Source organism: Lactuca saligna, chromosome 7 (assembly GCF_052625555.1).
Source record: "Lactuca saligna cultivar CGN05327 chromosome 7, ASM5262555v1, whole genome shotgun sequence".
Lineage (NCBI taxonomy): Eukaryota > Viridiplantae > Streptophyta > Magnoliopsida > Asterales > Asteraceae > Lactuca > Lactuca saligna.
In genome coordinates, this window is record NC_136423.1 from 38,518,539 (window position 1) to 38,545,225 (window position 26,687).

General features: G+C 36.6%; 2 protein-coding genes across 4 annotated transcripts; both read left to right on the forward strand.

Annotated features, from left to right (window-relative positions):
* Positions 1-512: 512 nt before the first annotated feature.
* On the forward strand, positions 513-3,046 carry LOC145006605 (phospholipid:diacylglycerol acyltransferase 1-like). Its single transcript, XM_078965684.1, has 4 exons — positions 513-1,125; positions 1,253-2,081; positions 2,148-2,407; positions 2,495-3,046. The coding sequence occupies exons 1-4, from the start codon at positions 599-601 to the stop codon at positions 2,979-2,981; spliced, it is 2,103 nt and encodes a 700-aa protein (XP_078821810.1). The 5' UTR covers positions 513-598; the 3' UTR covers positions 2,982-3,046.
* A 19,619-nt stretch (positions 3,047-22,665) lies between these two features.
* Positions 22,666-26,051, forward strand: LOC145004470 (nuclear transcription factor Y subunit A-3-like). 3 transcript variants are annotated; one of them, XM_078963401.1, is made up of 6 exons: positions 22,666-22,920; positions 23,534-23,746; positions 24,967-25,055; positions 25,134-25,199; positions 25,279-25,446; positions 25,527-26,051. In XM_078963401.1, the coding sequence occupies exons 2-6, from the start codon at positions 23,581-23,583 to the stop codon at positions 25,782-25,784; spliced, it is 747 nt and encodes a 248-aa protein (XP_078819527.1). In that variant the 5' UTR covers positions 22,666-22,920; positions 23,534-23,580; the 3' UTR covers positions 25,785-26,051. The 3 variants fall into 3 exon arrangements, with proteins under 3 accessions (XP_078819527.1, XP_078819529.1, XP_078819526.1); XM_078963403.1 differs by having other exon boundaries at positions 23,542-23,746; XM_078963400.1 differs by having other exon boundaries at positions 23,574-23,746.
* The last annotated feature ends 636 nt before the right edge of the window (positions 26,052-26,687 follow it).

Here is a 26,687-nt window from a genome sequence, read left to right on the forward strand (position 1 = left end):
GTTATTTGTTTAGGAACTTTCTCTACAATTTGCTCAAAAAATCAAACCAATTCATTTCATAGTCAAACTAAAAAAAAAAAAAAAATTACAAAAAAGTTTAGTATTTCGCAGATAGGATGAGAGTATTTCGCAGATAGGACCTTCTCCATCTGCGAAATTACCCCTATATATACACAAAAAAAAAAAAAACCACCTGCGAATGTACAAGCACCTAAAGCACAGCAGTGCTTTAGATGCTTGTACATTCGCAGATGGCATGCTGATTTCGCAGATGGGGTATTTCCATTTGCGAAATCGTTGGCTATTTTTGTAATTTGAATATTTCTTTGCTATTTTTGTAATGTCTTTAGTGTAAATGGTTATTTTTGTTATTTTCTCTTATTTCGTTATATATGCTCATCTCAAGCATAACATAACTATTAACTAATCCGATTAATTCTTGAATGCTTATTCAAATACGAGTATTTATTTATGTAACATGTATCAACTATCAATCAACTAATACTAATAAAAAGTATACTCTGCATAAAGGCAAAAACTATAAATGAGCTGATCTCACAGCTTTTTCACGCCATATTTATTCACACGCCATTAACATATGGCCAGGCGGAGAAGGGGCGGCGGAGGAGGAGGAGACTCGCGGAAACCAACACCTTCCGAGCAGCAGTCTCAGCCTCAGACTGGCAAGAAAGCCCAACAGAAACGAGAGAAAGAGAAAGCGAAAGAGAAAGAAAAGGAGAAAGACAATGAGAAAGAGAAAAAATCCCTGGATTTCAATGATGCTAGTAATCTTAAGAAATTAAAAAGGGAGAAGAAGAATTGGTCATGTATAGACAGTTGCTGTTGGTTCATCGGATCTATTTGTTCGATTTGGTGGTTTTTACTTTTTCTATACAATGCGATGCCGGCATCGTTCCCGGAGTACGTCACCACCGCAATAACGGGGAAAATACCCGACCCGCCGGGTGTCAAATTGCAGAAAGAAGGATTGAAAGCCAAGCATCCGGTGGTTTTCGTACCCGGCATTGTCACCGGTGGGCTTGAATTGTGGGAAGGCCATCCCTGTATGGATGGATTGTTCAGAAAAAGGCTTTGGGGTGGCACCTTCGGCGAACTCTACAAGAGGTAAATCCGCTATAATCACTACTCCATATCTTACATCTTCAACCTTCAATCAATTAGTCAATTACCCCTACCATAGCCTTTCGTTTCTTCATCAATCGTGTTTAATTGGAACATTTGTTTCATTCAGGCCATTGTGTTGGGTAGAACACATGTCACTGGACAACGAAACCGGGCTAGATCCACCTGGTATAAGAATCAGACCTGTCTCCGGACTAGTAGCAGCTGATTACTTTGCTGCAGGGTATTTCGTATGGGCTGTTCTTATAGCCAATCTTGCTAGCATCGGATATGAAGAAAAGAACATGTACATGGCAGCTTATGATTGGAGACTCTCCTTTCAAAACACAGAGGTAAGAGATCAAACCCTAAGCAGGATGAAAAGCAATATAGAACTCATGGTGGCTACAAGTGGTGAAAAGGTGGTTGTCATCCCACATTCCATGGGCACTCTCTACTTCTTACATTTCATGAAATGGGCGGAAGCACCACCACCATTAGGTGGTGGTGGTGGAGTTAACTGGTGTGCTAAACACATAAAAGTTGTGATGAACATCGGTGGACCATTGTTAGGGCTTCCAAAGATAGTTGCAGGTTTGTTTTCAGCTGAAGCAAAAGACATAGCTGTTGCTAGAGCTGTTGCTCCTGGTGTTCTTGATAAAGATATATTCGGTTTCCAAACTTTACAACATGCGATGAGAATGACACGAACATGGGATTCAACAATGTCATTGATTCCAAAAGGTGGGGATACTATTTGGGGGACACTCGATTGGGCTCCTGAACATGGCCATGATTGCTCCACCATGAAAGTCAAACCCAACGATACTCTCCCTCCAAAAGATCAAAACAAAAAAGGAAATTTCCATGCTTCAAAAGTTAACTATGGAAGAATCATATCATTCGGAAAGGAGTTTGCTGCTTTGCATTCATCAAAGATTGACCGTGTTGACTTCAAGGTAAACTTTCTTTCTAACTTAATCAGATCTGATTCCATGGTTATATAATAATTTTGGGATATGTAGGATGCTAAAAAAGGGTATAACTTTGGAAACACAACATGTCGGGATGCATGGAATGAGTATCATGACATGGGAATCCCAGGTGTGGAAGCGATTCTTGATTACAAAGTTTATACAGTGGAATCGGTTTTGGATCTTTTACAATTTGTGGCTCCGAGAATGATGAAACGTGGTAGTGCTCATTATTCGTATGGAATCGCTGACGATTTAGACGATCGAAAATACCAACATTATAAACACTGGTCCAATCCATTGGAAACCAGGTGATGTGATGAGTTAAGTTAAATTACCTTTTTACCCTTTTATGATTAAAAATTGAATCTTTATGGGAATCGTTGATTCCATTGCAGATTACCGGATGCACCTGAGATGGAGATATTTGCGATGTACGGAGTGGGATTAGCGACAGAACGAGCGTATATTTACAAATTTACCCCTGGAGCGGATCAATGCTACATTCCATTCCAGATCGATACATCTGCGGATGGTGGAATTGAGGAAAGCTGTTTAAAAAGTGGGGTTTTTTCGGTTGATGGAGATGAAACAGTTCCGAGTTTAAGTGCAGGATTTATGTGTGCAAAAGGGTGGAGAGGGAAAACACGATTTAATCCTTCTGGGATTCAGACATATGTACGAGAATACGATCATGCGCCTCCTGCGACGCTTCTAGAAGGGCGAGGGACACAGAGTGGGGCCCATGTTGATATAATGGGGAATTTTGCATTAATTGAGGATGTTATAAGAGTGGCGGCTGGTGCTAATGGGAAAGATTTGGGAGGAGATCGGGTTTATTCGGATATTTTCAAGTGGTCTGAAAGGATTAAGTTACGGTTATAAAGTTTTGTAGGCAATATAAAATTTGGATATTGTTTAGTGAAGTACAAAAAGAATTTTAATAAACAGACAACAAAACAAAAGTTTTTATTTTTTTCGGATATAGTCCTTTTGAAAAACTTAATAAGAAAAGAAATCGTATCGTATACAACAACAATATATAGTTAATTAAAAGTGGGACCAGAAAGAGCAATCGGTAAAGCCTAATTACAAAATGGTCAATTTTGCATAGTTCTCTCTATCGTTTCTTGTTGATTTAGTTGCGGATATTCCTATGTTTTGTTTACTACTTTTTGAAACATTCACATATAATTTAAAAATATATGTACTTTTATTATAGATTAAATATGTAATTTATAGTTGTAAAGTGGAAAAAAATTTATTAAAAAGTTTAAGTCATTTTTAGTTAGTGATTAAAATGAAAACTTTAAATAATATAAGACATTCAAAAAATATCCAATGATTAATTATAATTTTAACAAGATAAAACTGTAAAATTGGTCTTTGTGGTTTTCTAAAAACTTTGGATAGGATCGAAAAAGTTTTTTAATTTGCATGGAAGGTCCAAAATCAAGAAATTCCTGCGATTTTAATCCAAAAAAACTTAAAAAAACGGTTATACCCTTATTTATTTTACTTTTACATTTTTTTACATTTTATTAACATTTCAATAACAAAAATATTAATAATAATAAAAAGAAAATAGGTAAAACTCTCCTTCTCTCTATCTTATGTCTCTCTCTCTCTCACACACAAACACATACTTGCAGGCGATCAAACCCAAAAGGCTAGAACATCTCCGACGTATCCCATCCCCCGATGTATGTTATCGTTCACCCCTCCCTTTCTCTTCAAAACCCACAGACATATTTCACACACAGACACTAATTTCTTCATTTTTTTATATTTGTGATTGTATATAAAACCAGTTTCAAATTTCAATCTGAAGCCTGAAAATTACATACATACGCACCATTGGTAACTCCTCAAAACTCGAGGTTTCTCTAATAATCTTGCATCCGGTCTCATCCTAATCCCTCCCTTATCAGCAAAAGAACGAAGGAAAACTAACTCCATAACCTCTACTCAGTTGACTTGTGTGGTATTAGAATACAATGGTTGGTGGTTTTTGACGCCAGTGAACATAACCCACCGTTGGTAACTCCTAAAAACTCGAGCACCATCGATCGATCTGATCTTTGCTTCCCTCTCTCCCCACCGTCCAATCACCCTACCTAGAATCTATTTTCCAGTTCAAAAATTGGAATCCGCAAAACACAAAACACATTGCATCTGACTTCAAATCGAAACTTACGTCTTTTTCTCTGTTACACACATCAAATTTCTTTTTCTTTTGATCCAATGTGACCATCTCAGTTCTCCATGCAAATTAGATTTTCACTGAACCTGAAAAACTTCTCCAGAAAGGCGATACATAGTTCAAAGTTTAATTTGACCTCCTGAAGGGGAAGGGGGTTTCATTGGAGCTGTGTTTAGGAAACCTGCAGTGGGGTTCACTCATCAGGAGGCTGCACAATTGACAGGAGGATGCCGACAATGGGGTTGGGAGGTAGATTCTTGAAGATGAAATGACAAAAAACTTGTAGATGTCTGACAATGGGGTTTTACCATCGAGGTTTCGTGATGGCAGGTTTCAATCATCAAGATGTGAATCCTTTGGTTCAAGAAGGAGAGGGGGAATAGAGGCGATGAGAAGTAAGATACTTACCAGCGATGAAGGGTCGCGAGAAATCTGGGCGGTCGACGACGACCTTAGGGCGACGGCATTAGGGCTTCTCGACGGGAAAGGTGAGTGAGAATGGAGATCAATTTTGACATCAATGACTTTTTGATGAGTGAGAGAGGGAGAAAGAAATGAGTGAAGGTGTTGTAGCTTGTAGGGCCCATTTCTTTATTATTATTATTATTATTATTATTATTATTATTATTATAAATAAAGAAAATTTTAAAAATAAATTAAAAGGGCATAAAAGTCATTTCAACTCTTTTAGGGATTAAAACCATATAAAGTTTCTAATTTTGAACCTTCCATGCAACTTGAAAACTTTTTAGATTCTATTCAAAGTTTTTAGAAAACCACAAGGACCAATTTTACAATTTTGTCTTTTAACAACCTTGTTCCATGTCAGACCACTTACACCGACTATCACCGGTGTGATTGACTGAAATGGAAAATATAAACAAATTAAATTCAAATTCAATGACTAATGACAACTTAAATTGCTAAAATAAAACATCATAAAAAAGCAAATCATTAACCTAAATTCTTTCTTAAATGAAGTATTATAGTTGTTAAATGATTGTATGGTTGCATTAATATTATAACGTTGCATTCGATTTAAGTTTGACAAAAAAAACTTATTTTTAATTCCAAAAGTTGACTATATCAAAGTCTCGATTTTATTATAATATTTATGGACTATGTACGAAAATTTCCACAAAAGATAAAAAGAACAGTAGATGCACATTGGCTTAGATGGAGGGCCGACCACTCTCGTTTGCGTGTCTGTTTGTTTTCTTCAGCAGTTATCTGTGGCACACTACGTCATATTTCTTTTCTACCAACACTCGAAATATTGTTCTTTTTTTTTTTTGGTAAAAAAAAAAAAAAGTTATCCATGACTATATAAAGTGCAACAAAATGATTAAAATCATTGTATAATTTATTTATTTTTTAGATTTTAATAAAATATCTATTAGAACTGCAAGTAAGTAAGTGGACGATAAACATTCACGAGCACAATTTGTTCTTCGAGGTTATTATTTGAGTATATTTGACTATACCTACAAAAGGAAAATAGCTAAGCATACAAGAGACAACTTGTTATTCGTAAGTAGTTATGTATTACATGTTCAGATGTTCTCAGCGAAACGTACAACCATGCATATAGCAATATATGTATTATATCTATATAAACTGAGACATGATTCCTCGGTTGGCCCATGATTTCATAGTTGATACCCAACATGTATCCCAAGTAGATCTTCTACCTAAGTTTTAATATTTTATAGAATTTATATGGAAGCTTATACTAGGACCTACATTTTACTATTGAAAACTATAAATGAGGTATCTAATTCTGTATGAGGAATTACGAAACTTTTGGTTCTAGATTTACCACTGCACAATAGTAGGAAAAAATCAAAATGTTTTGTATTGCAGACACGGAAGTTAGGAATTATCAGTGCCACTACGAGACACTATACAAAACCGTCCCCTAACATGATCAATGAGAATAGACAACAAAAGAGAAAACTATAAAAAGTCATCTTCATTAATGACTTCTTATTTTATAGCCAAAAATTAGTCTTTAGTAAAAAATAACTAGCGAAACAGTAGATAATTTGGGAAAACTACGGTTTCAATAAGTCATCTACAGTTTGATCAAAACCAGTTTAAATGAAATACGATTTTGGAGCATTAGGCTCCTGTTTTGGAGCTCATCTACAGTGCTCGTTAGCCCAAAATATATATAGTTGAAAATTTTTATTTATGTCATTTTTCATTATTTGTACGTCCTAAAAATACTAGTAAAAATTTCATGTATAATCAAAATCATATAGATATTTGTTCAAAGTCAACCAATGTTTAATGTATTCTCAAATATCAAAGTAATAAAAAATACATAATGCGAAAATAAACTTCAGGGGATGCGATGCGATCAAGTCGGGCCCTTCTCTTTGGAACTAAAAGTACCTAAAATATTTAAAACATAAACCGTAAACACAAAGCTTAGTGAGTTCCTCCAAAATACCACATATCATATATATCAGTGGTCCCAACCTTAGGGGTGTATTTCAACCCATGTGATTGTTATGATCCAACCATAGTCTTACAGTCACTCTCAGACTATAGCTCAACCGTAGCGTTTCTGTCATGATCCAATCATGGTCTTCCATGTAAGTCACAAAGACAAACAAGTCTTGTGATCCAACCATAGTCTTTCATATACGTGTTGTAATCCAACCACATTCTTTCATACAACTGTTGTGATCTAACCACAGTCTTTCATGTAAGAGTCATAGAGACAATCTTGCAACCTACATAGTATAGTGAAAAGACTCACCTCTCTCACGAAGTCAAATAAACTACAACTCAACGTCACGAAACAGGTGCTACAACCCACCTATCGGATCACACAAAGTCTCACCTCATACTATACTTTAAAACTAGCAATTTGACCAAAAGTGTTAGGTTTCGGAAGTTGTTGTGTCAATATTGTAGTTTTCTGAATTCTATTTGTCTTTACTTTAATTCTAAATTTGTATGTTGTTTTTGGAATTTAGGTATCCTTTCAAGTTATTCTTTTCACGCCCTATATGTAAAGGACTTGTTAGTAGAATAAGTAGGTTGACTGTTGGATAAGGTGTCTAAGTCCATAACTATTTCTGGTATGTACTTGACCCGACCCGGCATGGTCCATTTGGGTTGCATGGCACCATGCAATTGGATAAACTAAATGAGAGAAATAACGCTTGGAGATTATTAATATATTATAAGTTCTAATATATTAATAATATTATTTGATTAGTTTGATCAAGAATTAATTTAGAATTAATTAAGTGATCAAAAGATAACTAATTAAATATATGGGTTGATTAAGTAAATCATCCATATCTTGTATAGTGGGCTAAAAGGCTCCATGGATCATCAAGTTGGGTTCCACCCATAGGATGCTCCATGGGAGTTACAAACCCATGGGTCATGGAAATGAAGAGTCATGACACATTAGGGTTTAATCCTAGATGTGTCAACACTATATAAGAAGCATAATCTCCACCAAAATCGGTTGCAACAAAGAAATAGAGGGCTTGGCCGATTTGAAGAAGTGAGTATACTCTCATAAGTTCTTCCAAGAGCATTTGGTGTTGTGTGAAGCATTTGAGGCATCACCACTTGGGGTGCTAGGCTCACAAGGTTTCAAGGAACACAAGCAACAACAAGGTAAGTTATTCTATCTATACTTTATGTTAAATTGTTCCCCATGTATGCTAGATAGGAATATAACCTTGGAATTCAACTTTGCATGACAAATTAGACAAACATAGATCCAAGGTTATTAGGGTTGCATGTACACTTAGGAAGTGTTAGAATGCTCAAAACCCATCAGTGGTATCAGAGCCTAGGCTTGTTTGTTCTTATTTGTGCTTAAAAGTTGAAAACAGAATCGAAAATTTACTGTCTGCGAACGGACTCGTCGAGTCTATAGGGGGGACTCGTCGAGTCCATGTGTATCTTCAACCAACTCGGCGAGTCATGTTCATGCACTCGGCGAGTAGGGTCGAATGAGTGCAGAATTTTGATTCAGTTGCTGGAAAATGAATTAGAAACATTACCCTAAACTGTTTTAGTAAATGTAAACTTGTTTTTGGTGGTGTAATGTCTTGCTAATTCATTTACAACAACTAGTTATCAAAATTACAAAGTTTTATGTAATTTTTGATTGTGTTCATATTCATGTTCTTGTTCTTATGATGTTTTAGATGATCATAGGAATTATTTGTAACCTATTTGGTAGTTTAATTCTTGATCATAATGTGTTTTAATGGAGTTCATAACTTATCCTTAAGTTATGGAAAACCAAGAGTCACACTTGAGTTAAAACCATTAAGAAAACACAAGAGTTATAAAAATGAAGAGTCTTCATTTTATTACTCTATTAAACTCATAAGTTACAAGAAATGAAAAGTTTTGAAAGTTACAAAACTTGCCCTCAAGTTTTGGAACAAGTAAAGTTAAGTTAAAACTTTAGTTCCAACCCCTAGAATTTTAAAAGTTAAAATTCAACCCTTATACTTATATTATGATGATTTAATAATTATATATATATGTATAAGAACAAGTCGTCTTACCGCTAGTACGCCTCATTCACGAAGCCGGTCTATAAGGTGGGTATAAGGTTGTTGCCTATAAAATGGTGACTTAATGGGTGTATATTCTCACCCACCGCTTGCTTGACTGGTGGAGGGTCGTTAGCCGAACGGGTAAGACAAGGACTTATAAATTCTCATTCAAAGTATGATGAATATATAAAGTAACTAAATGTTTATTAAATTCCCAATCTTAGTTACTTTAGGAAAAATGTGAATAAGGTGCTAATCCATGAAATTACACTTTACACTTTGTCTGAGTCGTTGGTGGAGCGTGTGTGGTTAACCGGCACACTAACTTGGACTTAACAAGGTAGGTAAAGGGTGACTTAAGGTTTATTATAGTATCGGTGGAGCGTGTGTGGTTTACCGGCCCATCGATTGAGTGATAAACTTTAAGGGTACCAAGTGATTTGCATGGTTACTTCACACCTCGTTTTGTGATCCTCGGCATCCCAGTCACAAAACCTGGAGGGCACTCCCGAGATTGAAACATGCCTTTGAAAAGTTCATTGGATCTCAAAGAATCTAGGAATTTCTAAAACCAATAAAAACTAAATATTTATTATTTCGGTTTTCGTGGTGGAAATTGGTGAATCGTCATTCACCTACCTTTCAAATATGGTATAGCTTAGATTACGGCATACCTCTTCTAAGTTATATTATATTGTGATTGGGTCCTAGCCTTAATATTACATTTGGGTGTTTTATTAAGGACTCTCTTAAATCTAAACTAAACTTGTTCTTCTTTTTCAGATGTCTTCAAATAATGCTTCTGGCTCGAATCCTAATGGCTCCTTTACTCTTATGAGTCTATGTGGGAAAGTCACCTTTGATGGATCCAACTTCAATAAGTGGATCAGAAACATCAGGATGATTACCCGCTACGAGGACAAAGAATATGTCCTTGACAAGGAGCTTAAGGAAATTGACGAGTCCACTGCAACTCCCCAGGAGATCGCTGACTTTCATACTCATGAAAGAGATGCAACCAAGGTGGCTTGCATCATGTTAGCCACCATGACAGCTGAACTCCAAAAGTCTTATGAAGACTTCTACCCTTATGAAATGCACCAAGACTTGATGGAAAGATACCATCAAAGTGCACGACAAGAGAGGTACGAAGTCATCTGCTCCATGATAACGATCATGATGAAGGACGGAGAGTCCGTCACGAGCCACATGCAGAAAATGCAAAGGTATGTGGATCGGTTGCTGAAGCTCAATGTGAACTTCCCTAAGGAGCTTGCAATAGATATCATTTTGCACTCCTTACCATCGTGCTATGATCAATTCCGCATGACATATCACATGAACAAGGAAGAGGTCACCCTCAGCAAACTTCAGGGACTTCTCAAGACCGCAGAAACAGGTCTTAAGGGGAAGTCGGTTGCTATCACTCCTACTCCAGACTCAACTCCGGTTTTGGCAATCGGGCAAAGTCGAGGGAGGAAGAGAAAGAGATCTTCAAAGGGTACCAAGGGTCGGACCCTTGATGGCTCTTCTTCAAGTGGAACCAAGAAAGGTTTCATTACTCCTTCTTCTGACCCAAAAGAGGCTGAATGCTTCTATTGCCACGAAAAAGCTCATTGGAAGCGGAACTGCCCAAAGTACCAGCAAGATGTAAAGGATGGGAAAGTCAAACCCAACCATGCAGGTATTTACACTATCATTTCTAATAACTCACCCCATTCGAAATCTTGGGTCCTTGATACAGGTTGCGGAATTCATATTTGTTGTGACTTGCAGGGACTAGGAAGAAGTGAGAATGTGGAGCAAGGAAGAATAAACTTAATCATGGGGAATAGGAAAGTTACACCTGTCACCAAGATTGGAGTTTATACTTTATCGCTAAGTAGTGGGTTAAATTTAGATTTGAATAAATGTTGTTATTCGCCAGAAATGGCAAGAAATATTATTTCCTTTCATGCATTGTACAAACAAGGTTTCACCTTTTCGTTTGATAATGAAGTTGGTTCGATTAATGCTTTCTTTAATAATGTACTTTATTTTAAAGCATTACCTTGTGATGGTGTGTATGAAGCTGTATCTATTGTAGATAACTTAGGAAATAATGTTTTGTGTATTGATTCTACTAATAATAATAACTTGGATAAAGCATCATTATGGCATTGTCGTCTTGGACATATAAGCAAGAAACGCATAGGCCAACTCCAAAAAGGTGGAGTCTTGGAGTCGTTTGACCTAAAGTCAAATGATAGTTGCGAATCATGCTTACTTGGAAAAATGACAAAGTCACCCTTCACAGGCTCGTGTGAAAGGGGTGAAGGTTTGTTGGACCTTATACACACAGATGTGTGTGGACCATTCAAACATGCCACAAGAGATGCTAATCGTTATTATTTGACTTTTACTGATGATTACAGTAGATATGGATATGTCTACTTAATCAAGCATAAGTCAGAGACTTTCGAGAAGTTTAAGGAATTTAAACAGGAAGTCGAGAATCAATTGGGCAGGAACATTAAGATGTTTCGATCCGATCGAGGTGGTGAGTATCTTAGTTCAGAGTTCCTCGACTATCTAAAGGAATGTGGGATTGTCTCACAATTGACACCTCCCAGGACACCGCAGTTGAATGGTGTAGCTGAGAGGCGTAATCGAACCTTGTTGGACATGGTTCGTTCCATGATGAGTCGAGCTTCGCTACCAATCTCATTCTGGGGGTATGCCTTAGAGACTGCCGCCCATATCCTTAATCTAGTCCCTACAAAGAAAGTTGCCAAAACTCCTCACGAGATGTGGACTGGTAAAGTACCTAAACTAGACCACATCAAGATTTGGGGCTGCGAGGCTTTCGTGAGACGCGAGACTCATGATAAGCTCGAACCCCGAAGCGAGAGGTGTATTTTCATCGGCTATCCACAACAATCCTTTGGTTACCTCTTCTACAGACCCAGTGACAATGTGGTCTTTGTAGCAAGAAGAGGAGTCTTTCGAGAAAGAGAGTTTATAAGCCAAGGAGACAGTGGGAGGCAAGTTGATCTTGAAGAAATTCAAGAGTCAAGTGGTGAAGGAACTTCAAACTCTAGCCCTCAACTTGAGGAGAAAACTCCTGTTGAGCCAATTGACGAATCTGTACCTCTGAGGCGTTCCACGAGAGTTAGGAGTGCACCTGAGCATTACTATGGATTCCATATTACTGCAGAAGGTGAGACACTTATTAGTGATGAGACACTAGTAAGTCAAGATGACCCTAACAGCTACGAGGAAGCCATGCAGGCCCCGAGTCTGCTAAATGGAAAGAGGCTATGGATAGCGAGATACAATCCATGTATGACAATCAAGTTTGGAACTTGGTTGAGAATGTACCAGGTCGAAAGACTGTAGGGTGCAAATGGGTCTTCAAGAAGAAGACCGACATGGATGGTAAAGTACACACTTATAAGGCTAGGCTGGTTGCAAAGGGCTTCTCTCAAATTCCTGGAGTGGATTATGATGAGACCTTTTCTCCGGTAGCCAAGATTAAGTCTATTCGGGTTTTGTTAGCCATAGCCGCATTTCATGACTATGAAATTTGGCAAATGGATGTCAAAACCGTTTTCCTTAATGGGAAGTTGGCTGAAGATGTTTACATGAGTCAGCCAGAGGGTTTTGTCAGTAACGAGTACCCTAATAGAGTGTGTAAGCTTGAGAAATCCATTTATGGATTAAAGCAAGCACCTCGCAGATGGAATCTTTGCTTTGATGAAAAGGTCAAGGAATTTGGCTTTTCTAGGAGTGAAGATGAAGCTTGTGTATATGTCAAGGATAGTGGGAGTATAGTTAGCTTTTTGGTATTGTATCTGGATGACATACTACTCATAGGAAACGACATTCCAACCTTGCAGGAAGTAAAGTCCTGGCTTGGAAAGTGTTTCGCTATGAAGGACCTTGGTGAAGCTGCCTATATTTTGGGGATAAGGATCTTGAGAGATCGGAGTAAAAGACTAATTGGACTTATTCAAAGTACCTACTTGGAGAAGATTCTGAAGAGATTCAGAATGCAAGACTCCAAGAAAGGAGAGTTGCCCATCCAGAGTAGCGCCAAGCTGAGTAAGACACAAAGCCCTAGCACTGAGGCTGAGATAGCAGAAATGAGTCGAATACCTTATGCTTCGGCTGTAGGTTCGATCATGTATGCTATGACGTGTACTCGACCTGATGTAGCCTTTGCCTTGAGCATGGTTAGCAGGTTTCAGGGGAACCCTGGCAAGGCACACTGGATTGCGGTAAAGAATATTCTCAAGTACCTACGAAGGACTAAGGACTGGGTCCTTACCCTCGGTGGGAGTGATGACTTGAGAGTTGTAGGGTATAGTGATGCTAGCTTCCAGACTGATAGGGATAACTTCCGCTCTCAGTCGGGCTGGGTCTTTACCCTAAATGGAGGAGCAATTTCTTGGAAGAGTTCCAAGCAAGAGACAGTGGCAGATTCTACTTGTGAATCAGAGTATATTGCAGCTAGCGAAGCGGCAAAGGAGGCGTTATGGCTGAGGAACTTCATTGGAGACCTTGGAGTTGTACCAGCTATTAAAGAGCCGATGGAAATTTTCTGTGATAGTGAAAGTGCTGTTGCCTTAGCCAAGGAACCAAGGGATCACGGGAGATCCAGACACATCGACAGAAAATACCATTTCATCAGACATCGGATCGAAGAAGGACTCCTCGTGGCAAAGAGGGTATCATCAGATGAGAATCCGGCAGATCCCCTCACGAAGGGACTGACTCAGGTTAAGCATCTCCAGCATGCTCGGAGCATAGGGCTGAAGGATGATATTAGATTTAGTAGTTAGATAATCTCGAAATTTGTAAAGTGTAATTGACATTTGATGATGAATAAAAGTGTTTTATTTATGAGTAAAGTGTTGCTATCTCTTGTCGATCGTTTACTATATTTCTTTTGCATGTTTTGACTTCCAGAATAATTTTGTTTGGTATAACATATTATTCAAACCTCCACAGTCGGTCATATGTCGGAAGTAGGTATGAATCAAGACTGTCATGTTTGATTGTAGAGGTCTGGGACAAGGCTACAACAATCATGAGTGCTCATAAGTTCTGAGCATTGGACTCAACCCACGCTCACTGGAATCACTTCATGGAATTCTATCTCGAGTGATCGTGAGACGGTAATATCATATAAGTCTTTAAACCTAGAGATATGATTTGTTACTTACAAGTTGGTTATGCATTGATTGTACGAAAAACGCATTGGTAACTCGATGTTATAAAATCGTGCTCTTGTGTGTAATTCAATGAGTAGTAGAACAAACATATGAGTCGAAGTTTATCTGTTCCTTCTTGGATTAGAAGCTGATATCTGGGCCCCTCGATGATTTTGTTTTGACCTATGTACCGGGCCCGATCAGAACTAGATTGATGTGTTCAATAAAGTTCTTTTGTCAAACAAATCGGAAATCGGGAAACAAATGTTGGACAATAAGTAAGACATTGTTCCATGTATTTGTCCGACTGATATCTAGAACAGAGGATTATATGATCACTTATCTTAAATGGCGTACCATCATCTTCTCAAGTTTCGAGAAACCTTGTAAAGAGCTACGATTGCCGATCGGTTTCCTGAAGTCATACTTGCAGTAATAGTTACTAGACTTATCCAAGTGGGAGACTGTTGGATAAGGTGTCTAAGTCCATAACTATTTCTGGTATGTACTTGACCCGACCCGGCATGGTCCATTTGGGTTGCATGGCACCATGCAATTGGATAAACTAAATGAGAGAAATAACGCTTGGAGATTATTAATATATTATAAGTTCTAATATATTAATAATATTATTTGATTAGTTTGATCAAGAATTAATTTAGAATTAATTAAGTGATCAAAAGATAACTAATTAAATATATGGGTTGATTAAGTAAATCATCCATATCTTGTATAGTGGGCTAAAAGGCTCCATGGATCATCAAGTTGGGTTCCACCCATAGGATGCTCCATGGATGCTCCATGGGAGTTACAAACCCATGGGTCATGGAAATGAAGAGTCATGACACATTAGGGTTTAATCCTAGATGTGTCAACACTATATAAGAAGCATAATCTCCACCAAAATCGGTTGTAACAAAGAAATAGAGGGCTTGGCCGATTTGAAGAAGTGAGTATACTCTCATAAGTTCTTCCAAGAGCATTTGGTGTTGTGTGAAGCATTTGAGGCATCACCACTTGGGGTGCTAGGCTCACAAGGTTTCAAGGAACACAAGCAACAACAAGGTAAGTTATTTTATCTATACTTTATGTTAAATTGTTCCCCATGTATGCTAGATAGGAATATAACCTTGGAATTCAACTTTGCATGACAAATTAGACAAACATAGATCCAAGGTTATTAGGGTTGCATGTACACTTAGGAAGTGTTAGAATGCTCAAAACCCATCAGTTCTTAGGAGCATTTTATAGAATAGTTCTGAACTCTTGTAACAAACTGTTCTACAGTGCTTATTAATCAAATGAGATCTTATTTACTCGTTGTTGTTCAAATCCTTTATCTAGATTCTTCTTCTTCTTCTTTTACATTTTCATTATAGAATCTTTTGTTCCTTAGATTCTATCAAGTGGTATCAGAGCAAGTGATCGTGTGAACTTGTTACAAATCAATTTTGATTCAGGTGTTCTTTGTTTTTCTCAGAATTACTTTTATTTCTAGATCGATTATGCAATTTTGCAATTTCCCGTCTGCAAATCGTTCTTAGATTTTAAATCTAAATCTTTCATACTCACTTTGTTACCCGATTCAAGTTTACATATATGATGCTATAATCTTTTCTTGTTAAAATGTCAAAGGAAGATTCACATTCGTTCTCTTTCAATCTTCCAATTGGTATTGGGTCAATCTCAAGAATTCTTATTTTCTTTCCAGAAGATTATAAAGCATGGGCTCTTCACTTTGAAGATTATGTGTTACGAATTGAAACACATGTATCTAACATTTGGCATGTAATCACAAAAGAAACGTATAAATATTCCAAAACAAAAGTTGAAATCAAAACTCAAGCAGGTTACAATGCTCTTATCGCAGAAGAAGAGGTTCCAAATGATGAAAATAACAAATTAATGTGAAATATGAAGGCCATGAGAATCATTTGACTCGCTCTTCCTCCAGATAATTTTCGATTAATTAATTTGTATGATACAATAAAGAAGAGTTGGGACAGATTAAAGGAATCATATTCTGGTCATGACGATTTAAAGCATTCTCTGCGAACAGCACTCTTGTGATAATTTGGTTCTTTTAAGCAAAGCCATATGAGAATTTGGAACAAATATTAATCATTTCAATCATCATTTAAGCACATTGCTTAAGAATAATTTGCAACGTCAAGATATTGAACAAAAAGTAACTTTCATGAACAGTCTAAGATCATAATGGAAGACAGTTGTGTCAACAGTCAAAGCTCATGAACAATTCAAAAATTACTTTGTGGCAAAATTAGTTGGAATTCTAAAGTCTTGCGAAGAAGAAGTCATGAAAGAAACAAAACTCACTTCTGATGTTGGTTCATTGGCGTTGGTTACTAAAAGCGAAAAAAAAAAGTCGAAGGTAGTAATTGAAGAATCTGAATCAGACATTTCTGATGATGAACTTTCAAAGGAAGATATGGTGTTAATGGTAACAAATCTAAAGAAATTTTTCAAGAAAAAAGTTCTCTTGTTTCAAAAACAACAATCAAAACAGAGTAGATTCAGGAGGAAACGATTATAAGCAAGGGAATTCAAGTTCAGAAAAGTCTAAAGAGGAAAGTTATAAAAGTTTTCAAAAGGATGAAGAGAAGAAGGAGAAGAAGTTGCTTGGAGATTTTGGTTATGATTGTGATTATTGTCATGGTAAAAATCATTTCGCAAAAGAATGTATGTTGCAGAAGATGAATGAGAAGAAGGACAAAAATAAGGATGAAGCATATTGTGTGCAAAAGATTGAGAAACTTAGAAAGAAGGTTGCAGAAAAGCTAGTTTTGATGGTTCAAGAAGAAAGTGATGAAGGAAAAATAGAAGTTTGGTCAACAAATTCCGAAGATGAGGAAATTAGGAGGCCTACTCATGGAGAATGTATTGTTGCTAAATCAAAAGAGAAAAGAAATGAAGGAAGGTGTCTGATGGTGCAAGGCATTTGTTCGGAAGAGAAAGGTTATTTCACTAATGGAGGAAAGGCTTCTGAAGGAGGAAGGTTTCTGATAATTGCTTTTATGCGAAATCAATCAAAGAGCAGGTAGCTGAGTGTGAGAAGGTTGTCGACAAGGTAAATTTTGTCCTTAAACATCTTAATATGCTTATCTCTCGTTATGATAATGAATTGAATGATTTATGATATACGATTTCTAATTTTAACGATAACTTAATGTAACGCCCGTAGATTCAGGCTAGTCAATTTAGAGACAATAAGCGTCAAAGTGACTTTTTATAGAAGATTATTTAAAATAAATAATCTTAACTAAGTTATAGTACATGTTACAAGGTTTCCGTACATATAAAGAACGCTGAAATCCGAGTTATAACAAATAAGTTATGACATGTCGAAGTTTCGCGACAAAACCGACACAACACCGGGAATTGTAAAAAGTGATTTTATGATAAAGCACTTTTCGGGCTTAGTGATCTAAAAGAAAGTTGTAGAGTATGACTCCAGCTACATGTGGATATACAGAACGTCAAAAATGGAGTTCGTATGCAAAAGTTATGACCTTCCGAAGATGTAGCTGTCTAAAAGCATGACACGTGACAAAAACCCTAGTCGCCTCAAGTCCACGACGTGAACATTAAGCCCACGACGTGAAACTAGTCAAAGACACTAATCGAGGCTAGAAAACATGTGCTAAGGCTACAGGATGACTCATGGAAGTTCACGACGTGAACCTATCAATTTCACGACGTGAAAATGTCATTCAGACACCTTTTGAAGCTAAAACGCAAATGGCAAGCCTACAAAGTGATTCAGCCATGGTCCACGACGTGAACTTGCTGTAACACTATAATTTTTCAATCAAAATTTTCATTTTTAAACCACATAAAACTCAATATCACATTTTCTCAAAAACCACAATGTATCTAGTGTCAAAACACAAATCAATAAAACAACTGATAACATCCCAGAATCCTCAAACATAATCTTGAACAGGTGTGCACAATCAAGCCAGCGCCTTCCCACGATCCTGAGAAGTATCTGAAACAGATATCACACAACACGCTAAGCACAAAGCTTGGTGAGTTCCCCAAAATACCACATACACAAATAATAAGTCTCTCATGGCTATAGCTCGGCATGGACCCTACGGTCACGTGTCTTGGTGAGGACCCTACGTTCTTATGGCTCGGAGTGGACCCTCCGGGCATGTGTCTCAGTGAAGACTCTCCGGTCTCATAGCTCGGGTTGGACCCTCCAGTCATGTATCTCAGTGAAGACCCTCCGATCTCACAACTCGGTTTGGACCCTCCGGTGCTAACTCAGTAAGGCACATAAATATAGCTTATATCACAAAGACAAAATGCATAATATCACATAACTCAGTATAAGCACATAGGACCATCCGGTCAATAACTCAAATAAGACCCTCCGGTCACACAATATTTGTAACAACCCAAAAATCAAAGGTAAAAAATTCATTTTTAATATAGCTAAAACATTGATACCATTTATTCTAAACAATTCAAATCATCATTAAGTAAAACATTTATCAGAGTTCATACCAAAATCATTCATTGCAGAGTTCATAGGTGTGTGCACTGCGATCAATCCGAGCCCTTCCTTTCCAAAACGATGATACCTGAAACCATAAACAAAACTTGTAAGCACGAAGCTTAGTGAGTTTCCTAGAGCATACCATACACACAAACCACATATCACATATCCTGTTGCTATAAAAGCTACATGTATCACATTTCCTGTTGGCTATAAAAGCTACATATAACACATAAGCCATGCATACAAAAACCTGTAAGGATGCCATGGGCTACCCCACATGGTCTTTACCTAGGACTGCCATGGGCTACCCCACATGGTCTTACATCTAATGCCATGGGCTACCTCACTTGGTCTTTACCTAGGACTGCCATAGGCTACCCCATATGGTCTTACATCCAATACCATGGGCTACCCTACATGGTCTTTACCTAGGACTGCCATGGGCTACCCCACATGGACTTACATCCAATGCCACGGGCTCCCCCCAGGGTCTTCCATGTAAGTATCACAAACACAACTAGCATACCACACATCATATAATTACTAGCATACCACATAACATAAAATGGGTCGGCCTTGGTGCCTTAGACCCATTGGTATAGTGAGAAGACACACTTTGCACTGTAGAAGCTTCCCGCTTGAATTCCTTAGTTGCTGCCCCGCCAGCTACCTGAGCTGTCACTACCAATCAATATACCCAATTAGAAATTGGGTCCTATACCATAATCCTTAATCCATGCATGGGGTAAAATGACCATTTTACCCCTGTACCAATATGATCCAAAACTTAGGGCCAAACCCAAAACAAAAGCCCATCATTATAATGTCCATAAAACCATCAATGTCCTAATTTTCCAAATTGGGCCCGAACCTTTCTAATGGACCTTATAATAATGCTTAATATTCTCCTTAGTCAATAATCCTGACCCAATTAGCCCACGAAGGCCTACAACAACCTATTCCAAGAATTGTCCCAAACCGAGGCCCACAAATGTGAATTCCATTTCTATATTGGGCCACAAGGCCTAATAAGCCCAACTATTCCAATATTGGCCCAAGATACATTCAGATCCAACAACCTGCAAGTCCAGGCCCAAAACCATTTAGGCCCAAAGGTCTGCAGTTCACTAAGGCCCAAGTCCTCATGAGAGCGTACCTCCTCTGTACGCTTAGCGTACTGAGCAAATGGACTGTACGCGCAACGTACTACATAGTACGCCCATCGTACAAACAGCTCATGCACACCATCCATTAAGTGCTTGATACTTGATCCAACAAGTCCATATCACAGATCAGAGCTATACTTAACGTCTAAACCCATAAAGTCACTGACTTGGTGACTTTGCATGCCCCAAACAAACCCAAACTCCAAAAATGGCATTGTACTTCCATAAAAGCGACCCTAACTCAAGCATGAACCCATTAAGACCATCAAGATGAAAACTTTATGTCTTAGGGACTCAAATAGCATCAAGGGTGGCAACCCCAAGCCTAAAAAACGAATTTGGAACCATAAAGCTCCATTCTTGGGACCAAAAAGATCCAAAAACTCAACATAATAGATCTAAGCATTCAATGGTCAAGTTCAGAGCTTTATACATTCATCAAGCTGAAAATGAGTCACAAAAGCCAGGTCCATAAGCTTCTTCTTGATCTCTATCTATGTATCTAACTCCACCTTCTTGGAAATGAGCCAAACACTTCAAAAAATGGACTCCATAAGCTCAAAATGCCACCATGAATGGTATAATACGATTTCTAGGGTTTAGAGGGGTGGAGGCTGAAGATATTAGGGTTAGGTTAAGAGATAAGGAGTTTAAATAGGGTCTAAGACCCTAAAATAGGGTTCTGATCTGACTGGAGTACGCCCAACATACATATGGTACGCCCAGCGTACTCCGGGGAACATACGCGATCCTCCTGGTCAATACGCCCATCGTACTCCAGGGTATGCCCAATGTACTACCTTCTTTGCTAGTACGCCCCGCATACACTTTATGTACGCCACGTGTACTCGGCTAAGCGTGAAACCCACGAAACTTCCGAAGGCCATAACTTCTTCGTTATAAGCCCGATTCCGACGATCCTTATATCCACGGAAAGGTGACGAGAATCCCTACACTTCTAAAAACTCAAACCTCTCTTAAGACCTTCCGAATAAAAATCCATTTCCCACAAAAACCCGAACTACGACTTTACTAAAATACCCTTAGGCTCCAAAACACGAACCGAACACCCAGATCACTTCTAATACATCACCCACACCCAAAAGGGGCTAGATCTTACCTTACCAAGAGCCATAATCCTTATAATGACTGACCTTCGAGCCACCTCCTCAGGCTAGGAGTCGATTCAGAACAGAGCGTTACAATATTACCACTCAGGTAAGTATAGTGAGAAGACTCACCTCGTAAGTAAGCAAGTAGATCTAGTACCCCACGAACAGTCTAGACTTCGCCTACATAATATAATAATCTCTATTTAAAAGGCCTTTTCCTTTCCACAAAACTTTTTAAAACTTATTGATTTCTCAAAAAGTCAATAAGTTAATAAGTCGTTTTTAGATAAAATCTAACACATGCCATTAATAAATGAAATCCTCTTAGGGCGTTCGATTCCACAAAATACAAAATAGCTAGTGAGTCCATGTCTTTTGTTTCTTTTTCCAGTTTAAAAAATTAAATATCTTCATATATTTTTTTTCCTACTTATTCTCATACTCATATAAGATTATGACATGTGGATACCATTAATTTTTTTTTCCTTTAATCTCTTCTCTTTATTTTGACACTTGTCTTGATGTAATGAGTAGGAAGAAATTGTAGGAGGATATTTGATTTCTCGAAATTATTCTTCAATATAAATTTTATATTATAATACACCTAAAAATGAGGCACCTAACATAACAAATACCGTATGCTCTCTCTCTCTCTCTCTCTCTCTCTCTCTCTCTCTCTCTCTCTCTCCACCCACCATAAAGGTGTTGCAAAATACTCAAGTTCATACTCTCACCTTGCACCATAAAGTTGAGATCGAAACTAAAGTTTTGCATTGAGGTAAAGTTTAAGTCTAGTTACATGTGGCATCTTGAAGAGTCGTTTCGACTATAGTATATTGGGACAAACGTCCAATAGTTTACAAAATCTAATTTAAGAAAAACTTGTTTAACATTTGCTTCAGTCAACATGTTCTTGACATATGTCTCAGATATGGGTTACATTATGTGACTATGGATTTTGAATGTGTTTTAGGCTGTATCATTCAGGTTGTGTTTAAATTAACCAATAATATATTTTCTAACAAACTTGTACATGTCCAGGGCATTATATTGACGACAAATATGGATTATTTTATAGCATCTCACCGTAAATTCAACTTAGTATGAGTGACTCTCCCATGCACTTGTCAGTTCGTTAGAATCATCACAGACTAGTGACTAGTGACGGTCATTCGGTTTACACTTTTTAATATCGACTCATTGATTGGTCTGTGTGTATCGTCTACTATTTATTGTTGTTATTGCACACGTTAACATATTGTGTACGACAAATTTTATAATTGTTTTTGATGTCTATTAAAGAGCATCACTCGGACAATCCGACTAACGTTTTATTTTTTCAGTGTCATTCTAGCAAAATCATGGAGTCGGATACCACACGTATGGGAGTTAGAAAATGTTTTCTATTGAAATCCTTACATAATTTGTGGGTCATGTGAACAACAAATTTTATAATTGTTTTTGATGTCTATTAAAGAGTATCACTTCGATTTTCCTTCCATGTTATTCTAGCCAACTCGTGGAGTCGGCTCACTAGAAGTTTGGGAGCTAGAAGATGTTTCCATTGAAATCCTTAGAATAATTTATGGGTTATGTGAACGGCTTTTGGTTATGTAACAATATTTGATATGTTTAATATTAATTTACCATTTTTGGTAAAAGGATTAAACCAATTAGGTTTTTATGGTATGATCATAGTTCAAACTTCAAAGTACGTCATCCTAAAATACTTATAATATTTGAATAAAATAAAGTGATTGTATTATGGTGGGACCAACTAGAAAACAGAAGCGACAATAATAAGAAAAGAAAATTTCCAAATGAGCAGGGGAGGATGGTTGTTCGATGGCATAGGTGTCTGTCTTTATTATTCCATTTAGCATTAAAAATTAGCAGGAAATATTTAAAGCTATTTCTGGGAGGAAGAAGTATAGAGATTTAGATATATTAGATAGATACATCAAACCTAGATGACAGGGAAAGAGAGAGAAGATTTCTAGAGGGTTTCAAGGGAGGAGACATGCCCAATTTCCCCCAACAACTCTGTTTCTTGCTTCCTTCTTCAAGATCTCAAAGGTTCAATTTTTCTTCTTTCTCTCTCTTACTTCTTTCATCTTACAACACTTCTCTTATCTGGGTTTCTTTCGTTTGACTTTTACTATATTGGGTTTTCCTTTTTTGCTAATTTTATCTTATATTTTATGCTTTTTGTTCAATCTTGATGCATTTCTTGATGTGGGTATATCTTTATTTATGATTCTTGAATGAAATCAATGCATACTGTGTTGAGTTTGAGTCAGTAGCTTTATATTCTTTTTCTGTAAGATTTTCCAGCTGTTCTTCCTCCTTCCCGGGGTCCCCCCAACCCTTTCTAGTTACGAGAATCATCAGTGACCTTCGATTTTTCTGATAAAGATTTGGGCTTTGATCTTTTTGAGGGTTTTAAAAATTGTTTTTCGTCCCTCGAAATTGATTTTGATCTTATCTCGATAGAGCTGTGAACTGTATGCATGTTCATGGCGGGTCTTTTTATGATATCGGATTGCATTTTTTTCATGATCGATAACGTTTTGGTTGCTTTATTTGATTAGATTCATTCAAACAAACTACAATGTGTAAATCAAAGAAAAGCATTAGTCAATTTAATGCCTAATTACATATGTTACTTGCATAACGTGATGAAATTGAGATGATCAGCAAATACCTCAATTTGTTTGCAAAAATTATAGCTTGAAGATGGTTCCTGCACCCCACCTACCTGGAGACCCGAATGAGTTGACTCAGCAATCTTACAATCAAGATTCATCCACGTGTCTTTCATCTGATCAATCTCAAAAGGATGATGATGTTGCTACACATGGGGTTCATTCTCAAGATCAATGTATCTCATCGTCTGGTTCAGGTAGTTGATTGCTATAACTTTTTTTTTTTTTTTTTTTTTTTTTGGGATATATTGACTTTTTAAACCATCATACAATTATTCTTATTGAAGTATAGTTTGCAATAACAAGCCATGTTAGAGAACTTGTGAAAATGTAAATGCTAAATAAACAATCTTTTTTAATACAATTGTGGAACACAATTGATTTTTATTAAAAAGGTTAAAAAGATGTAACTAATAAATAAAAGATTTTAGTAGACAAAATCTATCATTTTTATTAAGTAAACAAGTACAAAAAAAAAAAAAAAAAAAAAAAAAGCAATAAGGAATATTTTGGTGTTTTTACATAAATATTTATAATAGTTGAACATATTTTCAAAACCAAACATAAAACAATAAAGAATTCCGTTATTTCTCATGTCAACCAAATGCATGACAAATTCTAATTCCTTCATATTCCAATTCTTTTGATTGATTCCATTCCTTTTAAAAACATTCTGCGAACCAAACACCCCTTAAGACTTTGTGATTCTAAAGATTAAAGAAACAAGGGTGTGTTCATATTCATATGAGTTTAATATAAGGGTCTAAAACTAAGGTCCGATAAATTGTCAAAAGTTAGGACTTAATATGAAAACATTGTTTTCATTACTTTCTCTTTTAAGTTGTTACATGTGCACTAAGTTGAAACGAAACACTTATACAAAGCTTATCGGAATAAGTTCTTTCTTTTTTAGTTAATGAGCTTGATGAGTTAAAGCACTTAATTATATGGACAAAATGACTTCCTGGGTTAAGAAACTTCCCTTAATGTCTTAAAACATCAACCATTTACCTAATTGTCATACTTCTTTCCCTATCACCTCTCACATTAACAATTGATAAATATTGTGAATTTTTTTTTTTTTGGAATCTAAGGGTAAAATAGTTATTTAGTTTCATTGAGACATTAAAATATGTAAAAGCAACCTACTTAAGCAAAACCTATATGGTGTTCCACATACTTCTACTTGGTTCATCAATAATAGCCTCCCCCTTCCATAACTTGTAGACTATCATTCTAAATACCCGAATTCATAATTTCACTAGTCATCACCCAAATACCAAAATTACCCCTCCCTTATTGCCAAAGTAAATAAAGTTCAATTGATTTTCTTAGTTTTTTTTTTTTTTTTTTTTTTCACTTTTAGAGAACGTGTTTATATGATTAGCTACTCTCTTTTTTTCATGATATCTTCAAGATGAAACTCAAATGAAGCCATTTTTATTTATGGGCAATCCAAGTTTTGGCATGACAGGTGGTCTTCAAGCTGAAAAGACAACACCAATAGTATGTGACATGACATCTCATTATTTTTCAATCCGTTTTTTTCACATATTCTACTAACTTTTTCACTTTCAAAATCAGGTTGAAAATGTTTATGCTGATCATTACTTTAATGGACTATATACCCCCTATGGACCACAACCTATTGTAAGTTCCCCCTTACTTATGTAATCAAGATTCATGAATATACTCCCTATAATGAAACTATTATCAATATTTTGACCAGATTCAACCTCATTTCATACAAATAGCTCCTACCCGAGTTCCACTCCCCATAGATCTATCAGAAGATGGCCCTATTTATGTCAATGCAAAACAATATCATGGTATCCTCAGAAGGAGACAGATTCGAGCCAAACTTGAAGCTCAAAACAAACTTGTCAAAAACCGAAGGGTACCCACAATCTTTCTTGATCTTAACATTAAGAAAGTAGACATCTTTAGTGATCTTTGTGTGTGAAATGACTTTTGCAGCCTTACCTTCATGAATCTAGACATAAACATGCTTTGAATAGGGTTAGAGGTTCGGGTGGGAGGTTTCTTCCAACCAAGAAATCTCAACAACAATCAAAACCTGCAAGATTCTTGACATCCCATTGCCCTTCAAGTTATCAAGAAGCTAATCAATCTGGAATGGAACATGAACATTATCATGGGTATAGTGGCATTTCATGGGGGATAAGGGGAAATGAGGGGTTTTTAAGCACACATCGGGTGGACAATCATGATTGATATTGGCTGGTGAGATAACACACCGGTTGGGCAACTCATCCTTGGCTTTGTTACTAAGTTTTTGATGTTCATTTTGTGTTCATTGAGCTTAGGTTTATTGTATTTGTTTGAGAAAAGATTGTAGCTTACTTGAATGGTGTTTGGAAATTTGAATTTCATAAATTGAAGGGTTGGTTTATGATTATGGAAATTGTGATTTGTTATGATATTGGTTAGGCTTGGATGTAGAGTTGCAGAAAATGTCGAAAGTGTTTGAGTTTTACAGGATGTAGTGTGAGAGTTTTGATGTAGTATTAAATTTCTTTAAATAGTTATCAAAAGAAGTTAAATGTTAGTATTTAAGAAAAGCAAAGCTTTTACCTTTTGCCAAGATGTTTATTGCTAGAATCACCTACTTGGAAAGATTAAAAAAAAGGCAAGGGGGAACATAACTATAGAATAAGAAAATGCAAGTCATATTCTAAAATAAAGTATATAACTAACTTAAAGAATAAGTCTTTTGTTTGAAAACAAAATGACATTTTTTATTGTATTGAAAGTTCTGACTTCTATGGGTAAGTTTTTAATAGAAAATTCCTTTTAAGGATGATAGATAGTCGTTGTTTGACTTTGGGAAATATCTATGTGACCCACTTATAAAAAAAGCTTTTCTGTATTCCGTTCAATTATAAAAATATGGAAAGATATAGATCGATTGCGTAATAGGGTTTATTCTATTATTTATGTCAAAATTGGAAAATAGCCAACAAAAAACATACAATTTATATTTATTTGATGACCAAATCACAAATGTCTATACGTAAACTATCTAATTTAAATATCTATTAGTCAACGTATTAAAACCAAACTTTGAATTAAAAAAAAAAAATGAAAGAGAAAATGACAAGGAGGGAGGCTAGGTTT

Bases quoted from the DNA above. Each gene is read 5' to 3' on its own strand.
- LOC145006605 (XM_078965684.1), top strand. From the start codon at position 599: ATGGCCAGGCGGAGAAGGGGCGGCGGAGGAGGAGGAGACTCGCGGAAA. The intron at 2,082-2,147 runs GTAAACTTTCTT...TGGGATATGTAG, and splicing joins TTGACCGTGTTGACTTCAAG to GATGCTAAAAAAGGGTATAA. The intron at 2,408-2,494 runs GTGATGTGATGA...ATTCCATTGCAG, and splicing joins TCCAATCCATTGGAAACCAG to ATTACCGGATGCACCTGAGA.
- LOC145004470 (XM_078963400.1), top strand. From the start codon at position 22,865: ATGCCCAATTTCCCCCAACAACTCTGTTTCTTGCTTCCTTCTTCAAGA. The intron at 25,056-25,133 runs GTATGTGACATG...TTTCAAAATCAG, and splicing joins CTGAAAAGACAACACCAATA to GTTGAAAATGTTTATGCTGA. The intron at 25,447-25,526 runs GTACCCACAATC...TGACTTTTGCAG, and splicing joins AACTTGTCAAAAACCGAAGG to CCTTACCTTCATGAATCTAG.